The 25,516-nt window shown below is 49.9% G+C and overlaps 1 protein-coding gene across 1 annotated transcript in view; it reads left to right on the plus strand.

The window, feature by feature from the left end:
* WWC1 (WW and C2 domain containing 1) overlaps positions 1-25,516 on the plus strand; it is a 127,206-nt gene that overhangs the window by 97,917 nt on the left and 3,773 nt on the right. Inside the window, exons 12-20 of the mRNA XM_033096266.1 lie at positions 668-776; positions 1,225-1,305; positions 1,989-2,075; positions 3,242-3,434; positions 8,895-9,047; positions 11,050-11,141; positions 17,048-17,162; positions 18,452-18,616; positions 23,645-23,737. Coding sequence (XP_032952157.1) covers positions 668-776; positions 1,225-1,305; positions 1,989-2,075; positions 3,242-3,434; positions 8,895-9,047; positions 11,050-11,141; positions 17,048-17,162; positions 18,452-18,616; positions 23,645-23,737 — 1,088 coding nt within the window. The remainder of the gene's footprint in view (positions 1-667; positions 777-1,224; positions 1,306-1,988; positions 2,076-3,241; positions 3,435-8,894; positions 9,048-11,049; positions 11,142-17,047; positions 17,163-18,451; positions 18,617-23,644; positions 23,738-25,516) is intronic.

Raw genomic sequence — 25,516 nt, forward strand, 5'->3', positions numbered from 1 at the left:
CCAAGCGGCTGGTCTCAACTGTGGGTCCCAGACTTGTAAGGGCCTCCGTCAAGGGCAGGGAGACAAATGGGGTAGGCCGAGGGGGAGAGCCTGTGCTTCAGTCCTTCCCTCCCCGTTCGTCGCCTTCGCCGTCCCCTTCCCCAGGGTGCAGGGGCTGTTCCTTTGCCCCAGACTTGTAGGGATCCATCTAGAAGCCCTCGCCATAGCGAGAGGAATGACAGTCACGGTAAGGACATCGGTGACGGGTTTGATAGAGCACTCCCTCCGCACGAGTCTCTGTGCTGTGGACGTCCCTGTAATGTCTCATTGCATCCCCTCAACAGCCCCACAAGGTTAAGTATCATGATCTCTGTTTTACGGATGAGAAATTGGGGCTGAGAGGGGTTAAAGCGGTGTCCCAATATCATGAAGCAGTAAGTGGTGGAGCTGAGGTCTGAACCTGGGCGGTCTGACTCCAGAGGCTGGGATGCCAGACGCAGCATCTGGTGCTACCCTTCGCTTCACCCTAACGCAAGGCAGGGCCTGGCTGTTGAGTTCAGGGGTGGTTGGAACTCGGCAGGACCATCTTAAAACAGAGGGTGAACCGATCAAAAGCGTGTTGCAAAAATGGTACCTTGGTTTCTGAACCCCGTCTTGCCATCCTTCCTTTTCCCACTTCTTCCTCCAGCGGTGAATACAGCCCAGGGGTGTGGCCTCAAAGTGGCCTGTGTCTCAGCTGCCGTGTCAGATGAATCCGTGGCTGGGGACAGTGGTGTGTATGAGGCGTCCGTACAGAGGTGAGTCCTGGATCTCTGGGAACTCTGTGTCCACAGAGTTTGGGCCCCCAGGGTATGGGGGAGGGACCCACAGGAGGACTTTCCTGGGTGACCCCACGCCCCAGCCCCCCAGGCAGCCCTGTTTGGAGAAATGCCAAAGATGCAGACGACGGAGCTTCTTCTAGGGCTTGGCACGCTTCGAATTTGGGAGAAGGCTAGTTCCACGATTGCCATTAGGGGTGTAAGGCTGGGGGGACAAGTACTGGAGACAGGGCAGCCCCTTTGAAAGGGATCCAGAGCAATGATGGGATGGAAGGGTCTGCAGGGCAGTTGAGCAGACCTCCCCACACTTTCCTCCTTAGGATCCAATTGTACCTTTCCAGACAGAACCCTGTTTCTGGAAAATGACTTTGGCCCCAGGTCGCCGCAAGGATGTATGACCCTTTTTCTTTCCGATATTGCCTTCCAGACTGGGTGCTTCAGAAGCCGCTGCTTTTGACAGTGACGAATCAGAAGCAGTGGGTGCAACGCGGGTTCAGATTGCCCTGAAGTAAGTGACAGGGAGGGCAAGGTCAGAGGGGAGAGAGTGGTCTGTGCAGGGTCCCTTCCTCGAGGGCAGCGTCTTACCGGCATTTACCTACCCGGCTGCACAGAGAGGAAGGCAGCACCACCGGGACCTGCTGACAATTGTAGGCTCCTAGCTAAAGGGGACCTGCCTCTTCCCCTGCCTCCCAGCTCCTCACTTTACAGAAGAGAAACGTGAGGTTTTTGAAGACCTTATGACCTGCCCTGACTCACTGAGCTGCCCAGTGAGTCTGTTTGGTCCTTGCCCTGTGGCTTTTGTCTGACCATCCCATCGAGATGTCAGCCACCTGGACCGAAGTGGACCCCTGGGGCCTGCAGCCAGACTTATTGTTGTTTTCTCTTGATGGGGGGATGGCCTCAATATGTTTGTAATAGGAATTAATTGCCAACATTTAAATATCAGGACATGCCTCACACACGTCTGGCTTCTCTTTTAAAATTGAGACCGATAGCGCCTACATTTCTGAATGGCAGCAAAACCCTGGGTCTGTGCTCTTGGGCTCACCGCAGTGCCCGGAGCAGCCAGCAGCCACCACACCTGTGATGATTAGCGAGAGAGAGAGAGAGAGAGAGAGAGAGAGAGAGAGAGAGAGAGAGAGAGAGAGAAACGTTACTAAGAGATTCTCTATATGCCCCTTTCCGTTTCAGGTATGATGAGAAGAGTAAGCAATTTGCAATATTTGTCATCCAGCTGAGTAACCTTTCTGCTCTGTTGCTGCAACAAGACCAGAAAGTGTGAGTATGTAGCCCACGGAGTGTGGAGTGTGTATTATCCTGTCACCGCCTGCGGCCATCCCCAGGTCACTCTCTTTCGCTCTGTCCTGCTCAGACAATAGGCCCTGTAAACCCACTGGGGGTACTTAATGCCTATGGCTTGATGCCGTGTCAGTGCTGCGAATGTGGATGCAGGCGTGAGGGCAAACATGCTTCACAAACCCGTCCTGCGCACCTACCATGTGCCAGCACGAAGAACAGGGTGCTGAGCAGATCCCTGCCCTTGTGAACTTGCAACCTCATGGAGAAGAAGGTCATGGCCCCTTGTATCTGCTCTCACAAGTATTTCACGCAGAAAGACACAGGTCTTCCATTCTCAAGAGTCAGCGCCCGTCACTGTACTTCTATTGGAGGTGATGGGTGTTCCCTTGAAATTGATAATTCGGCCAATTCCTTCACCGTCTGCCTGTTGGCTGCTCCCAGCGCTGACTGGGTGTATGTTTCACTGCAGTCACCTGCCTCCATGTTCCCCTTTAACTACACCGTAGCCTCACAGCAGCCGTAGGAGCTTTGTATGTATCTGCGGTCTGCACCCAGCCAGCATCGGGGGTGCAACATGTGGGAAGGAGAAAGAAAGGCAAGAGGAAAGCAGACCACACAGACGGAAGATGAGATTGGACCCTGGGGTTGTTTTCAGTCTTTTGCTCGCACACACGGCGCCAGGGTGAATAACCTCCGGGTGTCATTGGCACTCGTGCAAGGGTTTCAGTGCGAGGGTGCCTAGAAGCGAGCTGTCTGGGTCAAAAGGGTAAATGCATCTGAGATTTTGTTAGGACTGGCACGTTCCCCTCCGCAGGGGTTGGCCGTCATGGTTTGCCCTCCTCCCAGCAATAATATGAGGATTCCTGTGTGTGAACAAGCACCCTCACCATAGAAGTTCACACGCTGCTGGCCTCAGGCTCCTTATGCTGTGAGGTCCTAAGGATTTAGGGGGTTCAGGAGAAGGAAGAGCCATGTATTATTCTTCTTAGGGGACCTTTCTGCAGCCCTCGCAAATACCTGCGTGACCTCTTGAGAGATAACAGGCCCTGGTCCACGGTTTTCCTCGTCATTTGCAGCAGCTAGTTAGCTCAACACGATCCCAGACCTGCGCTGACCCAGGCTGCCCTGCGTTTGTCTCCCTGTAGGAACATCCGGGTGGCTGTCCTTCCCTGCTCTGAAAGCACCACCTGCCTGTTCCGGACCCGGCCCCTGGACGCCTCAGACACCCTCGTGTTCAACGAGGTGTTCTGGGTGTCCATGTCCTACCCGGCCCTTCACCAGAAGACCTTAAGAGTCGACGTCTGTACCACCGACCAGACCCTTCTGGAGGACTGCCTGGTGAGGGCTCTTTGTCTGTCTGTCTGGACTTCTGTCCTTCTGGGGGTTGGTCCACCGTGTACTTCATGATGAAGGCTTAGAGAAAACACAGATTGGTGTCAGCCAGGATCATCTGGGGCTCTAGGCAGACTCTTCCGCAGGGAAACAGCATTCTCAGACTGACTGGGGATGAGAAGAGCTCTTTTCACGGGACGAAGAGTAACAGACCTGAAAATGTTTTTCTACACTATCAGAACCTGGAAGGAACTAGCCACATGCCATAGATTTACCATGCAGCATTAGAGGAGAACAAATAGACAGGAGCTCAGGTCCCACCTTTACCACTCATTATACAGCTGGGTGACTTTGGGTGAGTTACTTAACCTCTCTGATCCTCAGTGTTCTGATCCATAAAATGCAAATGATAATGCCTCCCTCATGCCCACTGGAAGAGTCATTATAAAGATGAAGTGAGAGAGTTCATGTAAAGCACCTACTCACATGTCTGACACACAGTAGGTTCTCATTGGATGGGACCACTGCTAGTCCCCTCGCTAGAGCAGAGCTCCTCCAGTGTCGTTGTCGTCCTCCTCCTCCTCCACTTCCACCTCCCTCTCCCCTCCCGTCCCCCAGCATTGGCAGGAGTCAGGATTGGAGAGGAAGTAGCCCTGGGTCCCTAGAGTCAGGCAGACCCAAGTGCAGATGGATGTTCCTCAGCTTTCTCATCTCTAAAATGGGGATTCGTAACTAATGCAGCGGCTTGATGTGGCGCCCAAATGATTTAAAAGAAGTGAAAGCTTTGTTACCCCTGTGCCGGTTAGAGTTCAGAGCATTTGAATGATAATAAGCCACCTTTGATGGCTACCCCTTAAACCAGTGAGGATAAATGCCGCGTTGTGTCGAGGGCCCTGTTGGAGAAGGATGGCTTTAGGTAACAGGAAACATGGGCACCTGCAAAGGGGAGACACAGGGTGTGAACGCCTCTCGGAGCTTCTCCCGCCCCGCCATGTCTGGAAGCTGGGACAGTGGCAGTGGCAGTCCTGCCTCCTTACGGGCTGGTGGGAGCCACACGTGACCCGCAATCTCCTTGCTCTCCATACTTGACGCATGTGCTTGTGCTATAAAACCTTTCTGTGCCATGGAATTGTGGGGCCACATGCCTTGGCCCTGAGCCTGAGTCACCAGCCCTGCCCTTCCCTGCCACGTCACCTAAGCCTCTTCCAATCTCAGTCTCAGCTTCTTCATCTGTAAAATACAGCTGACACTGCCTGTCTCACAGGTGGTTCTCTGGGGATTAAAGAGGCTTCAAAGCAGCACTTCCCAAACTTTCACCACCCCCCCCCACACACACACACACACACGAGTTCCCTGGGGCTCTGGTTACAATGCAGATTCTGATTCCCCACGTCTGGAATGAGGCCCGAGATTCTGCATTTCTAACTGGCTCCCAGGTCGTGCTGGTGCTGCTGGTCCCTGGACCGCACCTTGGACAGGAAAGATGGAAAGCAGCGAGGAGTCTGCAGGATGCCAGTTCCCCTCCCTCTCCTCCTCAGCTGGGGTACATACCAGCTTCGTTGCCACTTGCGTTGTGATTATCACTGACAACAGCGCAATAGCTAGTGTCGATTGGGGGCAATTTATGTGGCAGGCACTGAGCTGAGCTCCTTACATGTGTGATCTCTGTTGAGCTTCAGTCAGTCTTATAAATAGGTCCTGTTATACCAGTGAAGAAACCGAGGCACAAAGATGAGAAAGAACTTTCCCAAGGACACACAGTCAGGAAGTGGCAGGAACACAGTGAGAACCCACCTCTGAGGCCCCCCCACATCAGATTCCTGGTGTTGTCTCTGTGCCAGCACAGCACAGGTGGGGATGGTAACCGGCGGATGTGGCAAGCATGGTGGACGCTGAATGACAGGGCAGAACGCTTGTCCAAACCAGGGCTCCTCCAGTGAAGCGGTGCCTCAGCCCTGGCCATTCCGAAAGGAGGAGAGACTCAATCCTGTTTTCTTCTCCTAATTGGATGCCTTTTATTCCTCTTCCCTAATTGAAGTCTGGCCATTGCTGGTTGCCATGGCAGCAGCCAAGCGCTCATCCCACGGTGGCTTTTCTCCATCCGTGGCCAATGGGAAACCTACTTCTCCGTATCCTGTGGGGACATGGAGTGTCAGGCTATCATGTTTTGGTGGCTGGAGGAGGCGAGGTAGTGAGCTACGAGGAGAAAGGGCTGTCTGCTCCCACACAGAGTCTCCCTGCACTGCTGCGTTTGCAGAATCCCTGGTCTGTTCAGAGCCATTGAATCAGCCAGGCCACAATAGTACGTGTCCTGAGCGGTGTCTGTGTGTCCAGTACTGGCCTAAGAACTGTGTGCAGTACCTCATTTAATCCTCACAACAGCCCTAGGAAGAAGCATTAGGATTTCCCCCATTTGACAGATAAGGGATCAAGGCCCAGAGAGGCTAAGTAACCTGCCCGGGTTGTCCAGCACATAGGTTTAGAGGCCTGGATTTCAGCACAGATTCCAGCTTCCTTACGCGTAGCCATCAAACTCTCCGATCTTTCACAGGGTGACTTTAAGGGTCTCTCATGTCCTTGGACCTGGATTATGGTTTAGGAAGAATACGTGGCCTGCCTTCCCCAATACCACAGGCACCAGTTCTCCCCAAAGCTTTCGTGCGGCATTAACGGGTCCCAGCCTTTCCAGCTGGACCCTCGTTGCCCACCCCGCCCCCACCCCACCCCAGCTGCTAAGCTCAGTGCCACTAAGCTCAGGTTCCGTGGAGGCAGCCTTCTTCCCAGCCCCCACTCGTGTCCCATAGTTAACAACAGTTAATTACACCATTTCCTTGGCCCCTTTCTCACTTTGCCATCCCCACTTGGCAAAATCCTGGCCCTGTCAAAGTGAACTGTCCACCTCCTTTCCACCTATGCAACTGGACAAAAACACACATAGCCACACCAGATGGTGTCATTTTAAAGTCATGGTCACCAGGCTCCCGTGAGCCCTAATGCTGCCCAACTTACACAGCATCTCCGCAGACTTACACGGCATCACTGCAGACTTACACGGCATCTCCGCAGACTTACACGGCATCTCCGCAGACTTACACGGCATCTCCGCAGACTTACACGGCATCTCCGCAGACTTACACGGCATCTCCACAGACCTGACTCTCCGGTTTGTCCCAGGGGTGAACCCGTATCCTCCCCTACCCTGAAAGTTTCCGCAGCGGTCACCCATGTCTAGCTGTTCTCATAGCTTCTGCCATTTCTCCTGGCTCTAAGGATGGGCCCTCCCCAGTCCCATCTAAGGCCATTCTCTCTCAAGGGCATCACGCCAATAGTTACTCTCCTGCTCTCTCCTCTGTCTTCAGTTCTTCCTCCTCCACTGGATCTGACCTGTCAGTATCCCAACATGCAGCTTTTTCCCCATGCTTAAAAATCAATCTTTTCTTTACCCCACTTCTGCCTCCAGCTACGACATCATTTCTTTTCTTTATAGCAAAGCATGAAGGAGGCGTTCATGTTCTCTGTAACCCAGCCCACATGGGCCTTTCCCCTCATCATTCCACCGGAAATGTGTTCGGCAGGTCCCCAGGGACCTGCTTGTTGCTAAATCCAGTGGCAGGTTCTCCATCATCTCATGGCCTGACCACTGCACGGGGCTCGGTTGCTCACTCCACCTTCCTCGGCAGCTTTGCTGTGACATTTCGCTCCACTAGCATTTTCCCACCTCACTGGCTTCTCTCTGTGTCTCCTTTGCCAATTCTTCCTCATTTCCCCGGGGCTCTTTAGGTTGGAGGGACCCCGGGCTCAGGCCGTGCTCCTCTTCCCTTTTCTATTTGCATTGATTCCCTTGGTGATATCCTATCTCGGCTTCAAACACTGTCCCAAATGTATGACTCCAGCCTGAGCCTCCCCGCTCATCTCTACCTTACATGTTGGCTACCTATTCCACGCCTTCTCTTGCATGTCCAGTAGGCATCTCAGATAACTTGTCCACGAGTGCACCCTGATCATTCCTCCCGTGCCTTCACCGTCTCAGCTGATGGTGACACCGGTCTTCCATTGCCCAGGCCAGAGACCACAAGGTCATCCTTGACCCTCTCTTCCTGTTGTGCCCCACACAGTCTTTCAGGAACTCCTGGTAGCTCCATCTTGAAAAGAGCCCCAGCCCCCAGCCACCTCTCAACACTGCCCACACTACCATCTGTCACGTGGCGTGTTGCAGCGGTCTCCTTCTGGGTCTCCCCGCCTCTGTCCTCTGTCCTCGCCTCCCTTCATGTCTTCAACACAGTAGCCAGGGTGATTCTATTAAAATTGCAAATCAGTGTATGCCACTCCTGCTTGAAAGCTTCCTTCCCATGGCTTCTGTCTCCACCTAGAGTCCGCACCTGGGCCCTTTACCTGGCCTCCAAGGCCCTCCAGGATCTACTCCTTGTTACCTCTTAGATTTCATCCTCAAGACTCTTTTTCCGCCGTTTTGTGCCCCTGGAATACACCAGCATGCTCCCCACTCCAGACCTTTGTACTTGCTGCTTCCTCTGGCTGGAATTCTCTGTTCCCAGATATCGAGGCAGAAGGCTCGCTGCCTCGCCTCATTCTGGGTTTGGCCCAAGTGTCACCACCTATTGACAATTACATTCCCCTCCACTCTCCTATCCCCTCCCACCCTGTTTCCCCGAAAAGAAGACCTAGCCGGACAATCAGCTCCAATGCGTCTTTTGGAGCAAAAATTAATATAAGACCCGGTATTATATTATATTATTATATTATAATTATATCATATTAAAGACCCCGTCTTATATTAAAATAAGACCAGGTCTTATATTAATTTTTGCTCCAAAAGACGCATTAGAGCCAATTGTCCGGCTAGGTCTTATTTTCGGGGAAACATGGTATCCGCTTTTCCTGTATTATTTTGCTCTACAACTTTTCATCATCTAATAACATTTCTCTATATCATAGATTTTAGGGTACGCGTTATTTTCACATTTTATCATCTCTGAAGTCAAGATGCAGTTTATACTAGATGGCAGGCAGTTCATAGTTTAATTGGCAACTTTTTAATTTTTGTTCATAGTTTAATTGGCAACAAGTTTAATTTTTCTTTCTTTGTGGTGCATGAAATAATGTATGTATTCTTATCCCTCTCTCCATTTCTTGTACAAAAAGTAGCACACTGTGTATCCTCTTCTGCACTGTCCTATTTTTTCCATTAACGTATATCCTGGAGAGCTGGCTGTATCAGTATCTATAGAGGAACATTTAATCAACGTTTTGCAAGTGAGTAAACTGATGACTGACTAAGTCAGTGAATGAGTGAGTTATTGGAAATGATTAACAACTAGCACTTTCTTCCTCCAAGGGAGCTTCCATCTCACCTGGACAGGTATTGCCCATACTTTTCCCAGGAGCCAAATTCCCCGGAACTCCTTTTCCAGTCTTTGCTTATACTCTCCCATTTCGTATCCTCAACAGGGAGGTGCCCAGATCAGCCTGGCTGAGGTCTGCCGGTCTGGGGAGAGGTCGACTCGCTGGTACAACCTGCTGAGCTACAAATACTTGAAGAACCAGAGCCGGGGGTCCAAGCCAGGGGGAGCGCTGGCCCCCAGCCCGGGGCCTGAGAGCACGGTGAGCTGAGCCTCAGGTTTGCGCCACCCTCTCACCCATGCGGCACCGGGATGCAAGGAAGGAAGAAGCTCTCCCAGAATGGGAGATGTCTGGGTATCTGAGGTGGAAGAAATGGAGCAGAGGGGAGTGAGAAGAGAGGGAGAGGGGGCCAGGGTAGGAGAGATCTCTGTGAGGGGCCAGTCCCCCAGCTGCAACTGTCCCCCTTCCCGGTCGTGCTCTTCCTTCGGTACTCTGCTTGACCTAATTTGAAAACCTTAATTGATTTTTTTAAAAAATTAAGTGAAGAACGAAGGCGAAACCTGTGGAAGTCAGAAAATTCAGACCCTGCTACGTGCAGAGTAGTCTGTAATGGAGGCTTTCTGTAAGAGGCAGAGGAAGGTCACAGGAAGGACGGTCAGAAGACTGACCTGGTGTTTCTTAGTGGGCTGACGGGGGTCAATATTGTACCTCCCTACCCCTCCATTTCTTCATGTCAAATCTATTAAATCTAAAAGGGTTGTTATGAATTTTGGAAGAAGTACAAAGTTTTAAAGAGCACTTGGTAAGAGCTTGATCCATGCTATCTGTTTCATTATTTATTTCTGGAAAATCTTACCTTTGCCTGTTTTGGGCTAAAGATATGTGTTGTTTTCACTTTAGTGCAGTATACTTTAACCTATAAAACTATCCTTAAACTGTTTCCTGCCCTTGGAAAGTCCACATCTGCTGGCCAACTAGACTGGCCAGAACTCCAACGGAGCAGTGAAATTGCGCTTGAACATAGTGCCCCAGTGTATGGGATCCCATACACTGATGGTCGGTTCCTTGGGACATCAGTGCCCAGAATCGCAATGGAGGCGATGGGCTAGGTCACACAGGGAGGGCTAGGGTAAGGATGAAATCTATTTGCTCCCCTGCCTCCTCCTCCTCCTTTTTTATCATCATCCTCATTTAATGCACTTCCTATGATGTCAGGCGCTGTCCTGTTTGTTATGTGCATTTTACCAAGGCTCAGAACGGTTACCTAAGGACATATGTCTCCTAAGCAACCAAGCCCACTCCAAAAGGAGTCTGCGAAGGTCTAAAAAATAGACCCCTCTACTTTCTAGCGCCTTTTCGTGGATGAGGAACATCAAATTTAGCCATATTGGTTTCCTCATTCCCATTTCCCAAGGGACTAATCATAATCTCTCCCTATCGGGATGGTTGTAAAGATTCGATAAAATGCTGTATCTGTCAGGGCCTGGCGTATACCAGGCCTTCAGCTGATTTTCAATTTCCTCTTTCTTTCCCCAAAGAAAATTTCAGGAATTACCCAGACTCTGGCTCAGGGTTTTTGCAAATTAGCCGTTTTCTCAGGAAACTACGAGATCAGTTTCACTTTGCTACTAGCTGCCATTTACTGAGTGCTAATTATGTGCTAGGTACTCTTCTGCACACCTTACGTATATATTCTCAATTCATCTTCATAGCCACCCTTTGTGGTAGGTATTAGAGGAAACTGAGTCTCAGAGAGCGTAAAGCATTTCTTCAAGTCACACAGGCTTTTCCACTCTAAACAACATTCAGTATAGACCTTCCTCCTCCAGGAAGCCTTCCCGGACTGCAACCCCCCAAGCTGGCTCTGCCATTGTTCCTCTGTTCCCAAACATCCACACTTACCTCTCTCACAGTGCTTCTCACGTTGTTTGGTTATTGATGGTTCCTGTGATAGTCTCCCTGACTACATTGTGATCTCCTTACAGCCAAAAACCTCTAATTCTGTCTCACTCAACTACTGAACTTGGCTGTCTTCCAACACTGTCCACATAGACTAGGGTTCTTCTCAAGAGAACTGTTAGTTAGGAGAACTAAGCCCTGTATTTCTAATGTAGAAGTGACCCTGGGGCAAGACACTTACCCTCTGGTCTTCAGTTTTACCCTCCGTTCACTGGGAGGCTCACGCTCTGAGAAGCTCTGATTCTTGCCAGGAGGAGCGGCGTCCGTGGTGTGCAGATGAGCCCATGAGCCTTTGTCTCCACAGGACGCCGTGTCTGCTCTGTTGGAACAGACAGCAGTGGAGCTGGAGAAGAGGCAGGAAGGAAGGAGCGGCACCCAGACCCTGCAAGACAGCTGGTACGTGAGCGTTCCCTGGAGCCTCAGGAACGGGTCTGGCTTGGACCTGGGCCTAGGGCAGAGATCCCCAAACACCGGGGCAACCAAGCGACGTGATCCCCTGGGGAAACTGAGACACTCTCTCTCCTCATGGCTTCTCCACAGGCAACGGTGGAGTACAATAGCCTGGTATAGTGGTTCCCCAAATCCCTTCCCAATTTGTTATGTTGTGTTCTCGGAAACAGTCATGCTAGTTCACCTCTAATGTTAGTTTCTCTTGATGCACTTATATTTGTTTTGGTAAGAAAAAAAAGGAGAAAAAAAAACTTAAAGGCATTTTATATTATTATAAATGGGAAAGAAATGTAATTTGCCATTAAGTGAAGATTCCTCATTAAGGAATGGCGTTTGACTGCTACGAATAGAGAGCAGAAGTTTATTTCTTTGTGGCTTAGAAAGAGGGATGGGAGAAGGCAATCCAAGGCTCATCTGTCAGCTCCAAGATGTTACTGGGAACCCCGACTCCTTCTCTCCCTCTGCTTTGTGTCCTTACTGTGTGGCCTCCACCATCAACACTGCGTTAGAGCCCCAAATGGCTGCTGAATCACCAGCCATCGCACGCATCAGGAACAAGGAAAGCCAAACGTGTGTCTTTGTGCCTTTTAACCAAGGAGCGTTCCCAAAAGTCCCACCCAGCATTTTCTACTTGCTTCTCATTGGCCGAGCATAGCCAGTTGGCCTATCTAACTGCAAGGGAGGCTGGGAAATGAGGTCTGTTGAATTGAGTACAAAAATCAGCATTCTATTACTAAGGAGGAAAGTGGAACTGGGTATCGGATGGGCCATGAGCCAAGCCTGCCTCAGAAGGTAACCATGGACTATTAAATGTAATGAAAATAAGAGTATTGTTAGATATATTGCTTGCTATGGAAAGGTCTGAACGAATAGCTATTAATGAAGATTAAAAAGCTCACAGTAGACGCTCAATAGATGGTAGAAATTATTAAGAAAGCAAGAAGGTTGGGCAGCCGGTTGGTTCAGTGGTTAGAGCACAGTGCTGGTAACACCAAAGTTGCTGGTTTGATTCCCACATGGACCGGTGAGTTGCACCCTCCACGGCTAGATTGAAAACAACGACTTGACATGGAGCTGATGGGTCCTGGAAAAACACACTGTTCCCCAATAAAAATTTAAAAAAAAAAATAAGAAAACAAGAAGGAACACTGCTAACTGCGAGCTCAAAAGGAAGAAGGCAGATTCCATCTAGAAGATGATCATAGCCTATGAGTCTTGTCATTTGGGAGGAAGGACGTTGGGCTGCTTCCTGTGGGAGCCCAGGTCTGGGTGAGGCCTGAGCATCAGTACATTTTAAAACTCCCCCCCCCGGGTGATTCTAATGTGTAACCTGGGCTGAGAACCATGGCTCGAAGCCTCCTTTTGCTCATCTGTGAAATACAGATTTTAGGAATAGCCACCACCCATGGGTATTTTCGAGACTCAATAAAATGATGCGTAATAAGTTCAACACAGACCCTGACCCACAGGAAGCACTCAATAACTCTTCTGTATTATTCTGTTCCATCCCGAAATTCTACATGTGGTCTCAGGAGGAATCTTTCCTTAATCGCTTTTACTCCAGGGGTCAGCACATGTTTGCTGCAAAGGCCCAGAGAGTACCTGTCTGCTTTACAGGCCACATAGATCCTGTTGCATCTACTCACACTGCTGTTTCGGGTGTGAAAACAGCCACAGACCAAATGCACACCAACCACTGTCACTGCCCCTGTCACTGAAACTTTGATCCAAAATAGATAGTGGGCCGGATTTGGCCCTCGGGCTGACCTCTCTGTTACGCATCTTTACTATCCCTCCATGTGATGACGGGTATGGCAGCGTGCCTTAATTGTCATATGTTCATTTGTTTGTTTTAGGGTTCTCTCTAAATTGTCTCAATTCCTCCCTCCCCTACTCTCCCTCCCTCCCTGCCCCCACTTCTCTCTCTCTTCTCTCCTCTCCCCCACTCCCCTTTCCCCCTTCCTTTCTGCCTCCCTTTCTCTATCTCCCTCCCTCTCTCTAGCACACTGCTGGGCTGGACTGGGGTTCATACAGGCAAAGGTCTGATGCCGGAAATAGGCTCAGGACCTGTCTTCCAAAACCTTGGCACAACATCAGTGCTTTCCCCAAATTCCAAGCTTGTGTTGAGACTTTTCACACCATTGCCTAGCAACCGCCTTCTGTTCTCTCTCCCTTTGTGTCCCCTCTCTCCCCACCCTTTGCCATTCAAACTCCCCTAGACACTGACTTGCAAAGAGGGCTGGGAATCCCAGAGCTGCTCTACTGGGGTACATCCATCTGCAGCCCCCTCCCCCAGGCGGCAGGCTTCTTTGGGCCCTGGAATGTTAACTAGCCTTGCTGTGCCTGCCCCGCTCAGGAGTCATGTGCAGAGGCCTCCAAAAGAGCAGCCCTCTCTCCTCATTTACTCTCCTTCTCCCCCCCCCCCCCCCCAGTACCCAAGGCCCAGGGTGCCCTGTCTTTCCCTCCTTTGATTTGGTTAGGTTTCTTCAGCGCATATACTCAGAAGACTGGATTTTTTTTTTTTAAGATTCACAAGCAAAGCAAAACTCTAAAAGTGTTAGACAATAGAGGAGAATATAATCACAAACAATGCTAGAGTGGAAATCCCTGGGTTGGCCTCCTTGGGAACTTGTGTCGGTCTAGGGCAGATGTTGAGAAGTGGCCTTGTGGAATAGTTCTCAAATAAGACGATGCTAGGAAATGCTCCTGCCAGCAGTGATTACGAGTACCCCCAAACCTGCTGCCCCTCCGCCACTCAGTATAATCCAACTACCGTACTTCATAAAGACTCTGTCCATGCTGTATTCTGGCAGATTCTGCCAAGTTGACTTCAGAGTGTCAACCGGCTGCTCTAATTTACACGCCCCACAGGGATACGCCTGTTACCCCCACCTTCACCAGCCCTCGAGATTATCAGATATTTCTTTTCATGCTGCTCCAAAGGGTAAAAAGGTGTTGTCTATTTTAATTATTTTTCTCTTTACAATTGAGGTGCGTGTTTTCTTTTCTTTCTGAAAATATTTAAATCAGATTCATAATCAAAGGAGATTTCCATATGGTTGAGCGCTTAGAGGATTTGAACAAACCTGGGTTGGAAACCTGGCTCCACCACTGAGCAGCCCGTGAACGGGACGAGGCCTGTCAACTGTCTGAGCCTCAGCTTGTGAATCTATAAAATGGAGGCAGTAATCACTCGCTGCAGTGCTGCAAGGCCTTAGCATAGCACCTGGAGCTTATTAAGTCCTCAGTAAATGCTGGTTAATGTGGCGTCTGCAGAATTCCGGAGGAGGTCCTTTTTGCATGTTCCCATGTTTAATGGTTCTTTTATAAGGAGACAGAGAGGCTGCGGGTGCCGTGGAAGGGAGAGCAAAGCCCCGCCGTATCCAAGCCCCCATCTAAGTGCAGAAGAGGTTTTAATGGTGGGGCTGGGGGTAGAGAACCAAGACCTCCCCACTGGGAAAATCCTGAGGGAGATTTTAGGTTTACCCACAGTCTCACTGAGCCAGCCATCTCGATGTCAGATTTTCTGCTTTTGGCTGGAATTCCTTCAGCTCAGTGTGGTAATGCTGTCTCATGCTGATCAGAAGCCTGGCGGTTATGTATGTCTTTGAGAAGGAAAAGATGGACTAGAGATAGATTACTAATTAATAAATGGGGTCCATTTGTCACACCAACCGCTTCCAACCGTGAAGTCCATGGAAAAGACTAATTATGAAGAATATCACCAAAAGGAAAGCCTCTTCAACAAAGGATGCTGGAACAAGTGAATATCCATATAGAAAAAATAAATAAACTTTGAGCATCATGTACAAAAATTAATCTGAAATGGAGCGTAGAGCTACACATAAAAGCTGAAAACTATAAAACTCCTACAAGAAAATACAGGAGAATTTCTTTGCAACTTTGAGGTAGGCAAAGATTTCTTAGGTAGGACATAAAAAGCACAAGCCATTTTTAAAAATTGATAAATTGGACTTTATCACAATCAAAAGCCTCTGCTCTTTGAAAGGCACCATTTGGAAAATGAAAAGTTAAGCCACAGACTTGGGGAAAATATTTGCAAAGGGTTTATATCCAAAATGTGCAATGAACTCTTACAACTCAATAATAAAAAAGCAACCCAGTATTTAAATGGGCTAAGGATTGTAAAAGACACTTTGCAGAAGAAAATATAGGGATGGCCAATAAATGCATGAAAAGATTGTCAGTGGGAAAGTGCAAATTAAAACCACTGTGAGACGTGAGTACACACCCTGTAGAATGACTAAATTTAAAGACTGGCAATACCAAGTCTAGATGAGGAACTGGAATTCTCATAGCATTGCTGGTGGGAATGTAAAGTGGCTGTGGGGACAGAGCCCCAGAAAGCAGTTTCCAGGCTCTCGGCCTCATGTGGAAAGGTGCTGGCTCAGGTAGTAGATAGCCATCAGCTGTAACTGGTTGGCCGTCAGCTGTAACCATTGAGCCATTGGCCACTAATATAACTGCCGTGGCTACGGAGGGAAGTCGAGGAGAGAGGAGGAGACTGAAGGAGAGTGGAGGAGAGTGGAAGAAAGTCGGTCGGTTGGCAGCAAAGTGGACAGCAGGTCGCACGTCGTGTAAACCCAGCCGCCAGTGAGAGTATAGTGGTGTGACTCCCCTACCTATGGCTCCGTGGGTGTTCCTTTTTGGCCTAGCCATATCCTGCGTTTTTGTGTGGGGAGCGGGACCAGAGACCCCGCCGGACGCCCTGCACGACAGTGGCGTAACCACATTGGAGAACCAGTTTGTTGGTTTCTTAAAAGTATAAACTTAGACTTACTGTATGACCCCGCAATTCTATCCCTAGGTATGTATCTGTTATGTTCTGAATTATGTCCCCTGCAAAACACATATATTGAAGCCGGGACCCCAGGACCTCAGAATGGACTGCGTTTGAAGATACGGCTTTAAAAGGTGATTAGCTTAACATGAGGTTGTTAAAGTTACAATGAGCCCTAATTCAATATAACCGGTATCTTTGTAAGAAGAGGAAATTTCAGCACACGGAGAAATATCAATGACGGGAAAACCATCAGAGGACACAGCAAGAAGGTGGCCGTCTGCAAGCCACAGAGAGAAACCTCAGAGGAAACCAAGCCTGCCCACACCGTGATTTTGGACTTTTAGACCTACGAGAAATAAATATCTGTTATGTTAAGCCATCTACTCAGTGGTATTATGTTATGGCATCACTAGCAAACTAACACAATATCCAGGAGACATGAAAACCTGTATCTACACAGACCTGTCGGTGAATATCTATAGAAGCTTTATTCATAATTGCTAAGAAATGGAAACAATCCAAATGTTGATCACCTGATAAATAATAGCTAAACAAACTGTGGTCCGCCTATCCGATGGAATATTACTCAGCCACAAAAAGGAGTGAACTATTTGATACAATCACCAACATGGATGAATCTCAGAAACATTCTGCTGAGAGACAAAGGAGCACGTAGTCTCTGATTCCCATATATATGAAATGCTGGAAAAATCAGATTTCATCTATAGTGACAGAAAGCTGACCAGTGCTGGGCTGGAGGTGGAGGGAAATTAACTGAGAAAGGACATAAGAGAAGCTTTCAGGGTAATGGAATGGTCTCTATCTTGGTGGTATTGGTCACAGAGGAATACATTAGTCAAAACTTGTCACACTGTACACTGAAAAGGCGTTTTGCCATATGTAAGTTATATCTCACTAAAATGGATTTTTTTTCCTTCAAAACTACGTCTTAAAACATCCTGGAAGCCCTCCCCTGGGCACATTTAAAGGCAGGCGAGCAGATCAGGGTGGTCTCTGGGTGGGTGACCAGAGTTCTGTGTCATCACAGGAGGTTCGAGGAGGAGACCAGCGAAAACGAGGCAGCAGCAGAGGAGGAAGAGGGAGAGGAGGACATGTTCAGTGAGAAATCCTCCCCAGAAATGGATGAGTGCCCAGCGGTAAAGGTAGGGAGGGCCGGGGAGATGGGAAGGGCTATCTTAGGGAAATTACCTTCAACCTTTGAGCCCGGGCAGTTAGAAAAGGCTCAGGGCTAAACTAAGTAAGTTTTGTCCTCCAGCTTCAGGGGACAGGCCTTTGGAATGGGTTGACCTGCAGAAGGTGTAAAGTAGTCGTTGCCTATACTTTGGCTTATTTCGGTGATGGACAACCAGGAGAGGCGGACTTACCCCCTCTTCTCTCCTGCCATGTGCAGTTCCCCCTGTTGCTCTGGACAGACCCCTACCTAGCTTTGCAGTCAGAGGGGTCTGGGTTCCAACGCTGGTTCTGCTATGGCCTAGCTGCGTCATCTTCGGCAGGTGACTCCATCCCTCTCGAGCCTTCATTGCCTCATCTCTACACCAGACAGAGTAATGCTCACCGTGCAGACAGGTGCTGGAATGCATGTCTTCATTTGGGTCGGCCCAAAGTGCACCAGCAGAAGCAGGGAGTCTAGTCAGGTTCCTCTCGCCCCCAGCTTCACTGCTGCACTAAGGTGACGTGTTACAACAGGACTCACTCTCCACAGACATCTCTGCGCTCTTTCCACCGGCAGGACTCCTGGAAATAGAGCCCCTCCACTGTGTTTGTGCAGGGCTCCTGGAGGCGGAGCTGCAGGCCTTGCACAAAGGTGCCTGGCCAAGGGGGACCGGAGAAAAATCCAGGGTCGCCTTCTGACCACTCCACACCAAGGGGAAACCGTTTCGCAGTTTCTCCAGCCAAAGGGGGTGCCGTTTTCAAAATTACCCAAAGGCAGTGTTAAGGCTAACAGAGGCCCCGCATTTAGGTGTTTTGGTTTGCTTATCTTTTACTGGTGACTACCGTGAAAGGGCGGGAGAAAACCGAATCACCTAGTGTAAGAAACGAGATTTGCAGGTTGCCTCCGTAATTCCAAGAAAACATCAGCAGTTCTCGGCTGGGGCAGTGGAGGCCTTGGGTGTGACTTTGTCAAAATGCGCCTGGCACATAAGGCTTGAGGATGTGAAATCCAGGACATGCGTGTTTGAGGTGTGTTTGCTACTCATGCGAGCTAGCTTGGGGACTGAATATGCTCCCCTTAGCCCCAAGGAATAGCAGCCGGCACTCGGGACCTTGGGCTCTGTCCCGGCTGAGCAGGGCTGGGGCCAAGGAGATTTGTGGGACAAAGGCGAGGTGACAGGAGTGGGGAGTCGCTGGAGAGTCTTCCCCGTGGGTCTCGGGTTTGGTGGCTGAGACCCTGTGGTTATTGGGGTCCTCACAGCTGTGGCTTCTCCCTCAGGTGGACAAAGAGACCAACACAGAGACCCCAGCCCCCTCCCCCACAGTGGTGCGGCCCAAGGACCGGCGGGTGGGCACACCATCTCCGGGGCCATTTCTTCGAGGAAGCACCATCATCCGCTCCAAGACCTTCTCCCCCGGACCCCAGAGCCAATACGTGTGCAGGGTAAGCAAATGCTACGTTGTTCTTTCCTCCTCCCAGAGGGCCTGCTTCCCACAGGGTAGCCAAGAGCCTTCAGCCTCACACGGTTCTGAGTGCAAATCCCCATTGCGCTCCCATTGTCAGGTCACCTCAGGCAAGGTAACGCCTCTGAGCCTCAGTTTCCTCACATGGAGTTAATGGGCCGACTTTATAGGGTTGTTTGAAGGATTGACTTTGATAAAGTGTGGGAAAGGCTCGGTAACTTGTACGTGGCCAATATTATTATAATTCCAACCGACTCTCCCTCCTCCCTGTTCACACCCTGCCCTTCCACTCAGCTACTTGCTGAGATCACACTGACCCCTCACGGTCCCTGAACGGGTATTTCTTCCTCACTTCCTGGGCATTGATCCCAGGGTGCAGGTTCCATAATGACCACAGACTTAGGAAACTTAGGAAAACTTAGGAAAGGCTATTAAACATAGAAGAAACAGGGAGCAATTTCACTCAATGTCAGTTTCTCTTGAAGAAAAGGGATGGTCTGGCACCACGAGCCGCACATTCTCTCCCAGCAACAAGTGGCTGGAGCTGAGAAGTTGGGGTATCCGCCAACTCCTTAGGTGATTGGAGGGGAGGGGGTTTTCCGGTTCGCTCTGGCCCCCTGGCTCTTTTTACGTATTGGGTTGCCAACCTGTCTGGCAGGCCCTGCTAGCATGTAGAAGCCCTGCTCCCCACATAGTCTGCCCCTTTCCTAGACCAGCCCACTCCTTTTAGTCTTATTGTGAATGAGGGTTTGAGCACGTGCGTGGTGGTTGCTGGGGTTAGAGAGCAAGACCTGTTCCTGACCTTCCTCCGAGGATGGCACGGATGTGACACCTGTACATCTTACCTGAGTCCTGGGTTCAAGTGATGTGTCAACATCTATTTTTCCCTGCCACCATACAGAACCAGTGAACAGTAACTGGATGTGTAAGCAGAGCTTTCCTGCCTAATGTTCCAATAAATCATTGCGGTCGGAGAGGCCCGTGGAACCCGCCCTGTGTCTTCAACCTGCCACCTACCTATCTACTGTTATTTGCGAGGGGCAGGGCATATGGAGGGGGGTTCTCGAGATCAGATATTCAGTATCCAAGGCCTACAAGTATAAGATTGAGTAGAGGATCTAAAGTCTTCAATATATGAAAATTCCACTAATTTACTGGCTACTTATCAAATTAGTCCCCCCAGAAATATTCTCTCCAGTGCCTCCCAGAAATACCATAAACCCATCCCTTCTGTGTCAAGTCTCAAAAGAGCTAATTGTTTGAGCTTGTAAGACTTCGAATGAACGGTGTACGCAGTGTACGTTTGAATGAACAGTAAGCGCAGTGTACATTGGCTGCCTGTATTGCAAAAGGTACAGGGGTTTCCTGACGTCACTGCATGTGACCTGGACACTGGGGATTCCTGAATCACAGTCAAAGAATCCTGCAGTCAAACCAGCTCACAGCTGAAGAAGAGAAAAACCCAATCCCTGTTTTCAGATGTATTTTGAAGGATTTAGAAAAGCCCTTAGGATAGTAGTTAAAACCCTCTGTTTGGGGTAACATTACCGCCTTTATGAACACACCGTGGAAATCAAATACAAAGTGAAGAATGTCGTGGAAGAAAAATCATACCGAAAGAAATTAGTGTTAGAGTCATTCTGTTTCATCAGGATTAGCATGCAGTTGTAAGTTTGTTAAATGGAAGACATAAAACACAACTTTTGTAACGTGTCTTTCTTTTCCAACTGAAGACTCAAAACTTCCCTCCCCCCACCCGCACCCCAATGTTTGCTGTAAAATTCTGGTCCCCTGTTTAAATGGGTTGATTTTCAGGGGCCCTTTTCCAGGTATGGCACCCTCAAATAACCAGGCGCTCAGTTCTATTTATTAAGCATCGATAGCACACCTAGCACCACACTCCCCGTGTTTTATCATCTGAACCAGTTTCCAAACCTGCACGGCTGCAGATTAAGAAATTCCCAGTCAGCATGGATCATATACTTCAGGCCGAGAGGGCTTTTCTCAGTAAAGCCGTGTGGGTTTCCTTCCTGGCTTTCCACCTGGCCCCCTTCAGCCCAAGTTTACCTCTTTCTTGTACAATCTTACTGAAAGCTACAAGAAGTCGTCCCTGCTACAACACCCTGAATTGTTTCCCATCTTTCACCCTAAATCTCCTTAGCCATGTAGTCTGTCTCCCAAGATACGACAGGTAACAATTTAGCTCTCTGTCCTGTACCCTCAAAACGAGCATTATGATCCCCAACAGGGGACGCTGGGCTCTGTGCTGCTCCCCCACCGACCCCCAGTACCCAGCCAGCTCCACGTTTTCCAGTCTGTGACATGTCACTCCGCTTCCTAGCACCAAGTCCTGTGCTACTAAGTCTCCGTGGCAGGCAACAGAACCAAACTGTGGTCAATTGACGCGGGAAAGAAATTTTTGGAAAGGAAGTTGAGTCACCCACATATTTATCAGATGCCTGTAGAACCCGCCTCAGAAATCAGGGAGGAGCAAGATGGGCCAGACCACAGCCAAAATCATACCACAGAGGCAGTCAGGTGAGGACATCGCCCGTGCTGGTAGAACTCGGCCCCAGCTCACCCCACCATGGCCTCGGGGTTCAACACCAAGGCCTCCACGGGACTCCTGCCATTGCAGGAGGTCACAGCTCTGGGCACTGCTACTCACCACTCCTCGCTTCTTCCTGAGACACCAATGAACGTGGCATGCTGGTGGAACAAGAGGGTGGCCCGGGTGCTCCCAGAGGCTCAGTAACAGAGAACTGGGTCCAGCTAACCTGGCTGTGATTCAAAGATTGTGGCAGTTGCATCTAATTGTCTGAGTCTAGTCCTGTGCCTGCTTTTAGCTGAAAGGGAAGCCACCAAAACGAGACTGTGCCTTCAGCTTCATTAGTGGGAGGTGGGCCTTGTCTCCCCCCATGAGTTATAAAGTGGGGATTTCCCCACCCATCAAATCTTACAAACAATCCTACAAGGCACATTGCATTAACCCCATTTCATAGATGCGGAAACTGAGACTCAGAAAGTGAGAGCACTTTGTTCAAGGTCAAGAACTACTAAGTGCAAAGCCAAGAGTCTGACTCCAGGGCCCTCAGCCTTTGTATTACTCAGAGCAACCTCCTGAAGGACTTCTCTTCCTTCCTGCAGTCGAATAACAAGTAAGCCCCTCCACTGGCCTGGTGCCAACCTCTGTTGGCTGTGTCCCTCCTGTGGTCTTCAGCATGGCCTGCGTCAGTTGGTTAGTGTCCTGGGCTTGGGCCCCCACTGAGCTCCAAGTCCACGAGAGTAGGGACAGTGAATTGCACCCCTTACAGCTCTCTAGTACCCCATGTCTTAAAAACCTACGTATTGATCGGCAGTGCTGCTGAATGGGCTGGTTGGCTCACCCGCTGGATACAGTCCTTCTGAAATTCTCATTCCTGAACTAGCTGTCTGTGGCTTGCAGTTCTTTCAGTTTCCCTCCTTCGTCCATGGAAATAATAACAAGGCAGCAATATATTCTGCCCTGTTTGAGATAAAATGCATTATAATATTTTCTGTAAGAAAAAAACCCCGTTAACTTCAAGGACTTATTACGGATTTCCATCACTCACGTATAACATGGTCTTTAACACATCAACCCTTAAGGATCAAGTGTCCTGATTCTGCAAGTGCCACCTTTGGATTGAAGCAATGCAGAATAAAGCTCCCTTCTGGTATGACAGCCAGTCTGCCCATTTGTACGAATTCACCCCAGTCACAATGGTCCACACCTCCATCTGTGTATTAGTTTCATCTCTGAGCCTTGTGTGCATCCTGGGGACCAGGACAGGACGTGGCCTTGGAGTCAGACTGGATGTTGAACTGTTATTCTGATGCTCACCAGCGGTACGGCTTGTAAAAGTGTCTTGAACTCTCTGGTCCTCCCGTCCCTCTATTAGGATTGTTTGAGGATTAAATGAAATCATCAGTAAAGCACATGGCCCCGAGTAGCTGCTCTGACACGTGGCTGTAATTATTGCTACTATTCTAGTTCTGGTTCTGGTCGAGACTCTGCCTGGCACAGTAACCGTTTCATCTGTTACGTCCCTGGGGTGGCTGTTCATCAACGTAGCAGGACTATTGGTATCATTATCACTAATAATTATTAATAACCACAAAAATGATGACACACACACAGCTTCTCAAGAGAGATCTGCAGCAGTCAGCTGCCAGCTGCCAGAACAAACAGGCTCTGTAGCATCGGCCTTTGGGGATCCCACTGACTTGGAAAAATAGGACTCAAGAAAGAAGCCCCTGCCCCACACGTGCGGGGATGTGCTGTCATCCCAGCCTCCCTCTCCAGTCCTGTGGGGGACACGCACACTCAGCAGAAAAGCATCTCCCTGGACCACAGCCTTGATCACTGGCCATGGATGGAGAACGTCAGCTTTCTCGGGAGGATACAAATAACCAAAGGATTGAAGGGATTCTGAGGAGGGGAGAGCTGCGATGGGCGCAGCCCTTGACAGCCTGTCTGCCCCACCTTCTCCTAGGATACTACCCCTGGGGCTTTGCTCTTGTGCTACATTATATATATATATTTCAGCCATAAAGGGTGACAGGGAGAGTCTACGCAAATAGGAGTTTTTGTGATAGGTCACGGGGTAGTATATACAGGAGTCACACTGCTGCTACCAGCTCTCCACCCATGGGAAAGTCCCGCAATCCCTAAGTCTCTCTCTCCTCATTGGTAAAAGGAGGGTGCCCCCATGCCACGCGGTTGTTGGAAGGATTAAATGAGGTGTCACACGTATAGCATGTAACAGCATGCACTGTGCTGAGTACGTGCTCAGTAAACATTCTTCTAGAAAGGAAAGGCGGGTCAGAATGAAACCTGCCTCCTGCAGTCCCCAGGGAACAGGAACTCTGGGTGTTTGCACAGGAGAGCAAAGACTGGGCTGAGTGGGGGGAAAACACCACCCTTCTGGCCCCCACCTGCCTTCCGAATGCATTTGGACCTTAACTTCCATGACTTTTTTCCTTGTAGCTAAATCGGAGTGATAGTGACAGCTCCACGCTGTCCAAGAAGCCACCTTTTGTGCGGAACTCCTTGGAGCGGCGCAGCGTCCGGGTGAAGCGGGTAAGACCGTCCGCTCAAAGCCATTTGAACATGTGCTCTGCCCTTGTTTCCCCAAGCACATCCCCTGACTTCTGACTGTTTCTCCTCAGCCACTGGATTTAAGAAAGCCATTCTTGCGATTGTGATGGTGTTTGAGAATGGATGTTTGTGAACTATAAGGCCTGTGTAGGCCCCAGGGAAGGTGCCAGAGGGTAAATGTAACATGATCATCATAACGAATATGTTAGATCAGGAATGTGGCTTCCTGGGTAGAAATCCATGTCGCTAAGAACTAACCAACCCAAGACGTCGCGGTCACCGATGGGAGCCTGCCTCCCACAAGACTGCTCAGTGTGGCGTCCAGCTGGCTGAGTGGTTAAAGGCTCTGACAGCCCTCCTTGACGGCATAGACGCCAGGCACTTCCAGCACCAACCGGAAGCAGGGAGGCAGGAGTGGGCTTCTCTCAGTGCAGCTGGAAACGCCCAGAAGAGGCCACAGCTGTCCCTGGAGGGAAATCTCACCTTTCCTTATGGAGACTTGGCTGAGGGATGCGGGTGGGTGGCATGAGGCAAAGGACTGACTCCTGATCGGGACTTTTAGCAGTCATGCTACTGGAGAGGCAGAGAGGCCCTCCCCTCTTTGTGCTTGGAACACAGACTTCACAGCACTTCTGGTGAGTTTGCAGAACTAGAAGAAACCAAAAGCCAGAATGTCAGAAAGAGGTAGACAAAGGGAAAGGGAAAAGAGAGCGTGCTGACGGCCCCGAGCAGGGAAAGGGCTCCTGCGTGTCTCCTGCAGACCTGCGTGTCTGCTGCTGATGGCCGGAGTCAGGAGTTGGTCCTTTGTCGATCACCACCTGGCCCACAAATCTCCAGAAAGAACTAGAGTGAGCAGGAGAAAGCAGTGCAGACGAGGGTGCTGGCTGTGGGAGAATGTGGACAGGCATCAGGTGACGGGATGGCCGACTGCCCACCCTGGGTCTCCTACCCCTCCCCTGTCTCCTGTGGCTGCCGGGTGCTGCACAGTCTCCTGGGGAGCTTTGGATGATGCACCCTCCAAGGCCACATTCCAAGACCGTTGAATTCAGCAGCTGGGGTGGGGCCCTGGAAACTGCATTTTTAACAAGGTCCTCAGAGGATTCTAGATCCATTCTGGGAGAAATGCCACTGCAGAAGTTCCCCCTTCCTCACCTCCTCTTCCTCGTAGCCAAGGGGATGACTTCCTCAGGAACCTTTGGTGGTGGGTCTGAGCCCACATTTCCGGGGGGCCAAACTACACGCTGGGGAACAGGAGAGTCCAGAGACTGGGCCAGGGCCCCAGACGCTGCCCTGAGCTGTGCCTCCGTCTCCTGTCGGTAGGTTTTTAAGACTGGACATCAGTCAGTGCGAAGCAAAAGAATCTTCACTTCTTGCTCTGAGAACTGGAGCCACATAGATCCTCAGCAGGGTTTCCTGACCCTGTTCATTTCTGAGCACAGACCAGACAATGGCCACCCAACAAGCCTTCTAGAATTTCTGCACTGAGCTGTTTCCTATTCCCAAAAGTATACAGGTCAGCCTTAAGTGAGGAAGTCTCAGGGGAACATTTTATGTACCATGTCACAAATCCCTTCACTAGTCGTATTTGTTTTCTGTTGCTGCGTCACAAGGTACCATCAGCTTAGCTTAAAATCATACAAATTCATTATCTCACAGTGTCCATGCGTCAGGAGTTCAGGCACAGGTTAGCTGGAGCTTCTGCTCAGGATCTCACCGGACTGAAATCTAAGAATCGACGGACTGCATCCTCATCTGGAATTT

This window comes from Rhinolophus ferrumequinum, chromosome 24 (genome assembly GCF_004115265.2).
Source record: "Rhinolophus ferrumequinum isolate MPI-CBG mRhiFer1 chromosome 24, mRhiFer1_v1.p, whole genome shotgun sequence".
Taxonomy (NCBI): Eukaryota; Metazoa; Chordata; class Mammalia; order Chiroptera; family Rhinolophidae; genus Rhinolophus; species Rhinolophus ferrumequinum.